The sequence below is a fragment of the Pelodiscus sinensis genome, chromosome 24, assembly GCF_049634645.1.
Source record: "Pelodiscus sinensis isolate JC-2024 chromosome 24, ASM4963464v1, whole genome shotgun sequence".
In the NCBI taxonomy this organism is placed as follows: Eukaryota; Metazoa; Chordata; order Testudines; family Trionychidae; genus Pelodiscus; species Pelodiscus sinensis.
Window position 1 is genome coordinate 3,337,636 of NC_134734.1, and position 6,268 is coordinate 3,343,903.

Here is a 6,268-nt window from a genome sequence, read left to right on the forward strand (position 1 = left end):
TAACCATCCACGTCCCTGCTCAGCTCATTCCACCTTCTCCTCAGGACCTGCACACGCAGGGACCTGAGACCCCCAGAAAGGAGCCAATCGGGGCGCCCGTGATCCCAGGCTGCCCCCAAAGCTGCGGCGCAAGAGGATGTGGGGGCCAGGAGCCGGCCAGACGCCCCCTTGCACCAGGCGAGGCCTCGGAATCCTCCTCGCGCTGCTCTGCCAGGGTAAGAGCCGCAGGGAGCCGGGGGCAGGAATCCCACAGCGCCGGGGAGAGACCCAGGACTCCTGGCTTCAGACGCCTTCCTGCGCCAGAGCTGAGACTGTCAGATACAGGACGGTGTGAGGGGCACGGGCAGAGTGGGGGGCTGTGGGTCAGGGTTATGGGGCACTGGCAGAGCTGAGGAGCTCTGGGTCAGGGTTATGGGGCACTGGCAGAGCTGAGGAGCTCTGGGTCAGGGTTATGGGGCACTGACAGAGCTAGGGGCAGTGGGTCAGGCTTGAGGGGCACGGGCAGAGCAGGAGCTGCGGGTCAGGGTTGAGGGGCCCTGGCAGAGCTGGGGGCTGTGGGTCAGGGTTGGGGGGCACTAGCAGGGCTGGTCTGTTCCCCTGCAGCCCAGCTCTCCCAGGGGCAGGTCTATCGGATCCAGGTGGCGCCCCATGTCACGGTGCAGCAGGGCCTCTGTGTGCTGCTCCCCTGCAATTTCACAGCCGATTTCGAGTCCCAAGGGCCTGTCTACAAATACTGGTACCTCAGAGACGCTGACAAGGACAGAAGCATGCCCGTGGCCAGCACCAACCCGAACAAGCCCCCGAAGGAGCCCAGGGGTCGGATCCGCGTGGCTGAGAAGCCCGAGGACGACTGCTCCCTCAGCATCAGCGACGTGCGGGCTGAAGACCGGGACCGCTACTACTTCCGCTTCGAGAAGGGAGAGAGCAAATACAGCTACCTGGAGATCCAGCCGCTGGTGAACGTCACAGGTGCAGCAGGGGGCCCAGTAATACTGAGCTCTACTATGCCCAGTGCAAGGGATTTCCATGGGTCTGTCTCAATAATACCCTCAGTTGGGGAGTTCCACAGGTTACCTCCAATAATACCCAATGGCAGGGAGTTCCATGGGTTAGCATCAAATATACCCAGTGGAGGACATTTCCACGAGTTAGCCAGAATAATACCCTGTGCCAGGATGTGCCGGGGATTCACCGCAGTAATTCTCACAGGGCTGATTCTTAATGGTTTTCTCTTTCCTAGAGCTGAGGGACCAGCCTGTTCTGAGGGTCCCCGAGGTGCTGAAGCCTGGGCAGCCAGTGAATGTGACCTGCCAGGCTCCGGGCACCTGCTCTGGGACCCCTCCCCAAATCACCTGGACAGGAGGGTTCGACTCCATGGCCATGAACGTCTCAGAGCCCCAGGGGAACGGCGTCTCCTACAGCTCCGTGCTCCGCTTCACGCCCACCCTGGCGCACAATGGCACAGAGCTCAGCTGCACCGTCACGTACCCTGCGGTCGGGGTGTCCACCCGCCGAGCCGTGCGGCTCCATGTCTGCTGTGAGTCACCCCGTGCAGCTCTGGAAGGAGAGTGTGGGGTAGTGGTTACAGGGGACAGGCAGGACTCTTGCTTTCTATGCCTGGCAATGTGAGGGCAGTGGGGGCTAGTGACTGGGGAGGATGTGGAGCTGAGATCCAGGAAGTCAGTGGGTTCCAGGATACAAATTCCCCACACGCGCTATGTCCCGTTGCAGATGCGCCAGAGCTGCTGCCGGGGGGGAACTGCACGGTGTGGGGCAGCGGGCCCGGGGGGGCGGCCACATGTTACTGCGCGGCCAAGGGGAACCCCCTGCCCCACCTCCAGTGGCGCCTGCCCAACCGCACCGTCCCCGGGGACTTCGAGGGCCCCGAGCTGCGGGCCAAGTCCTGGGCGCGAGGCCCGGCCGTGAGCGGGGAGCTGCAGGGCCTGGCCGGGGCCCTGACCAACGTGTCCTGCGCCGCCGCCAACGCCCACGGGCAGAGCCAGGCTGAGCTGCCCCTGGTGCCTGCGGGTACCGGGGACCCGTGGGGGTGGAGGTGGAGCACCTTGCTACCGTAATTACTCACATATACACCCCAGCCTGGGTATAAGCTGCAGGGCTGGGGCAGCTGGGTGGTGGGGGCTGGCATGGGGTGTCCTACTACCATAATTACGCTCACACACAGTCATGTCTCCTAGTACCATAATTAGTCTTCTACACAGATTGGCCTAAATATAACTTGCCTTTTATTTAATAACTAGCTAATTAGCCTGACATAAGACGGGATTTTCAGGTCTCTCCTCCACGTTGGTCTTCTCTCCTGAGCCTCCGGTCTCTGTCTCTGTCTCCGTCTCTCTCTCTCTCTCTCTCTCTCCTGTCCTCCTCCTCCTGCCCCCCCCCTCTCAGCTCTCCTCCTCCTCCTGCCTCTCTCTCTGTCTCTCCTCCTCCCCCTCCTGCCTCTCACTCGGGGGACTGTGGAGCACAAACGGCCGTTTGGGCTCCGCACTCCCTGTGCTGCATGGGGGGGGGGAGAGGGGCACGGAGCCCAAACAGTCGCTTGTGCCACTTGCTACCATGCGGCGGCCTGGCTGAGTGGCATAGAAGTCAGCCAAGCGCCACGGCGGGAGGCGAAGGGGGGCGGGACGGTGACTTTCATGGCCAGGGGGTGGGGCCTGGAGCTGCTGTCACACCACACGTCACTGCCCCGCCCCCCTTCCCGTCTCTCCGTGGCACTCAGCTGACTTCTGTGCCGCTCGGCCGGGCCGCCGCAGGCGAGCAAGCGGAGCAAGCGGCAGTTTGGGTCCCGCACTCCCCATGCAGCACGGGCCGCCCAGAGGGAACAGCCAGCATTTCGGCGTTACAGACTCTCAGACACTGGGCTACTATAAATATGAAGCCTGAGTGTGGCGGTGGTGTTACCGTATATTTTCACCCCCAAATAGAAGCCACCCACCAATTTGCCTCAGAGCCAGGGGAACCCAGGAAGCGATGGGTAGCTAGGGAGCCCTTACCCTATTTTCTTAGATATACACCAGGTCTCTAAGGGGAGGGGACAATAGCTCCTTCCTCCCATGCACAAGCAGGCTGTAACTAACCATAATTACCCTCATACACGTGCTTCCCCATGCCCTCTTGACACCATTAATCCCACTGCACACACCATCTGTGTCCTTGTCTCTCCTTAGGCGATGATAATTTCCTGCTCATGGTCTCCAGTGGAGTCACTGGTGGCATTTTGCTCCTCTTGGTGCTGGTGATTGTGGTCTGCAAGGTTGCGAGAGCCAGGTGAGGACACCGGGCCAGAGGCTTGGAGTGTAGGGCAGACAGACCAAGAGAACTGGCCGAGGAGAACTGAGGGTGGTGAATTCATTTGCACACAGGAAGATACTCGTGAAAAGCAGGCAACTGGGAAAGGATTGGATGCTGCTCTCCTCTGGCATGTGGCTCCTCTAAAACAGAATTAGCCTACAGAATCTCTGCCACTGGGTAGTAGCAGGGATAACCTGTGGAACTCCATGCCACCAGATATTATCAAAGTTAACCCATAGGATCCTCTGTCACTAAGGGTATGTCTACACTAGCCCCCTAGTTCGAACTAGGGAGGCTAATGTAGGCATTCGAAGTTGCAAATGAAGCCCGGGATATTTAAATCCCGGGCTTCATTTGCAACTCCGAATGCCTACATTAGCCTCCCTAGTTCAAACTAGGGGGCTAGTGTAGACATACCCTAAATGATAGAATCCTTAACCCATGTGAGTCCCTGCCACTAACTAGGAATAGATTTAACCCTTGGAACTCCCTACCACTGTGGATTGGTTGCATTAACCTCTAGGACTAGCAGCTCCTGGGCTGTGGGAGCTGATCTAAAGCTATTCCCTCCTGCAGGAAAAACACAGAGGATGGTCCTTCAAGATACAACAACGGAGGCAACGGGGAGCAGGAACCATCCCCCAATGGGAAGAAGTCCAGGAAGGTGAAGAAAGAGGATCAGTCCAACCTGTACAAGGCCAGTGCAGGGGGAAAGGTGGGGAATGCCAGGGCCACATGCCTCTCCACATGCCTTCAGGGCTAATCCAGGAGGGACCTGCACGGTCTCCGGATGGGTGGGGGCTCTCCCCTGGCAGGCAGGGCTGTTCCCACAGCCCCAGCAGAACACTAGGGGGCGCTATCCTGTAGTTGTTGTCCCAGAGATACTGGCCAGAGTCTCCGAGTCCTGTTGGTAACCAGACGTGTCTCCAGTTTGTTAGAGGTTGGGGGTCATAGATCCAGCTGTTCTAACTGGATTTCAGGATAGTTCATTGCTTTTGCCTTCTGCATAGGCATGCTGTTGCCCTAGATACATTAGTCTTCCTTCCTGCCCCTGACTGCATCTTGGCACCAAGTGAGCTGTCCCCATCTGGTATTGTATGGGGCTTTTCCCCAGCTGCTCCACCCCAGAGGAAGCTGCACATAAGTCACCATGTGATCCAACCATTCCTTTTTGCAGCTTCCAGAGCTGACTGCTGATGACTGTACAAACATGGAACAAGTGGAAAACGATGAGAATTTTGCAGGAGGAGACGTAGTCTATGAGAACATCAACGGTTTACAGTCACGTATGCCATCTGACCAGATCTACTCCAATGTCTCTCCCTAAAGCAGGAGCGGAAGAGCTGACAGTGAATTAAATACCTCTTCTATTTAAGCAAGTGCCTGTAGCACTTGCGATAGTTTTTGCTAGAGCCGTGGGAGTGAGCAGTGGGATTACTGGTGGTGATATGGTGGGTGCGGTGGGATACGTCTAGAACCAACACGTTAAGAAGTAGCATCACTTGCTGTTTATAGTACCAGATATGGTTTAGTCACCATGTGGAGCAGCAGAAGATCCCACAGACCCACCAGCCCCAGGCCATGTGCCAACTTCTCTGAACATAAACTCATGTCTGTTAACAAGGCCCCATCTCCAGATATCCAGTCAGTTTTGGTACCATTGATGACATAATAGCAGACACCCATAGAGATCATGTCCCTAGTGTCAGCTAATCCTTGTGCCAGGCCCCCTTAATGCCTTAGTGAGTGAAACGCTTGTAGGCCCCTGGATCACTAAGAAGAGAGGATTTTTCTACCACCTCCAATTTCCTAAATATTCTGATATCCCCTTAAAATCCTGAAAGGGGAAAATCTCAGGGCCCTGAAAGGTTCAAATGCTCCATCAGGGGAGGGTGAAAAGGAGGGAACATCAAACACTGTAGATTGTGAAGGAAGTGATCAAAACTGTCCCTGGTTGCAATTTCATTGGTGGGTTTAATGTTGTTAATCTCTGGAACTCCCTGCCACTGGATATTAGTGGGGCTAATCCTTGTAAATCACTGCTGTAGCGCTTAGAAGGAGACATTTAACCCCATACTTTCTTTCTAAACCTTGAGAGCCATTCTTACTGTTTTGCCCCAAACCAGTGGTGGATTTTACTGTAAGATTTTTCAAAATACACATGTCTGTTTTTGTACTTTCAGTGCATTCACAGTGGCTTTATTATATTATAATACTGAGTTTAATCTGTGGGATTCCCTGCCACTGGCTGTTAGCATGTGTCACATTACTGAATTGGAGGGAAGCAGCCAGATCGCTGCTGCACCCCTAGGTGGGGGTGTTGGCCCCAGAAATTGGTATGAAAGGGAGCCATGTGGGGTATTGAATGGGAGCTTATTGTTTGTTAATCTTATGTACGCTATTTATGTGAGTGTATAATGTCTGTGTGTGTAGGTAGGAATCTGTAATCTGTGTGGAAGCTGAATGTTTCTCTGAATGTGGTTAAGCATGGCTATGAACAGGCTGAGTAGCAAAGCCCTGTGGGACAATGGCCCTTGATGGCCCAAGGACACACCTAAAGCAGGAGGGCGGAGACCCAAGAGCTGCCAGCAGAGAGAGGCTGAGGACCAGGTGACCGGCTGAGACCAGAAGAGGCCAGGAAGGGGGTATAAAGAGGCCATGCGGTCGATGCCATTTTGTTCTCAGCTCAGCACTTCATCCCAGAGGCAGCATTGCAGGGATCGAAGAGCCCGGAAGACCTGTGAACCCATCCTGATCGTAGGATGTGCAATAAGAACTTTTAAACCAGCAGCTGCAACATCTCTGCTAGAGCCTGCATCGAGAACTGGGAGATTCGGTGCATGTAACGTACTGTACTTTAATAACCTTACTCTCAGGCTTTTCTTTCTTGTAATAATAAACCTTTAGATATAGATTCTAAAGGATTGGCCCAGCGTGATTTGTGGGTAAGATCCAGAGGGTA

General features: G+C 55.2%; 1 protein-coding gene across 2 annotated transcripts; it reads left to right on the top strand.

The window, feature by feature from the left end:
* LOC102454989 (sialic acid-binding Ig-like lectin 12) lies at positions 1 to 6,268 on the top strand. 2 transcript variants are annotated; one of them, XM_075907463.1, is made up of 6 exons: positions 1 to 215; positions 604 to 969; positions 1,241 to 1,537; positions 3,183 to 3,282; positions 3,883 to 4,021; positions 4,484 to 6,268. In XM_075907463.1, the coding sequence occupies exons 1-6, from the start codon at positions 137 to 139 to the stop codon at positions 4,631 to 4,633; spliced, it is 1,131 nt and encodes a 376-aa protein (XP_075763578.1). In that variant the 5' UTR covers positions 1 to 136; the 3' UTR covers positions 4,634 to 6,268. The 2 variants fall into 2 exon arrangements, with proteins under 2 accessions (XP_075763578.1, XP_075763579.1); XM_075907464.1 differs by having other exon boundaries at positions 3,883 to 3,970.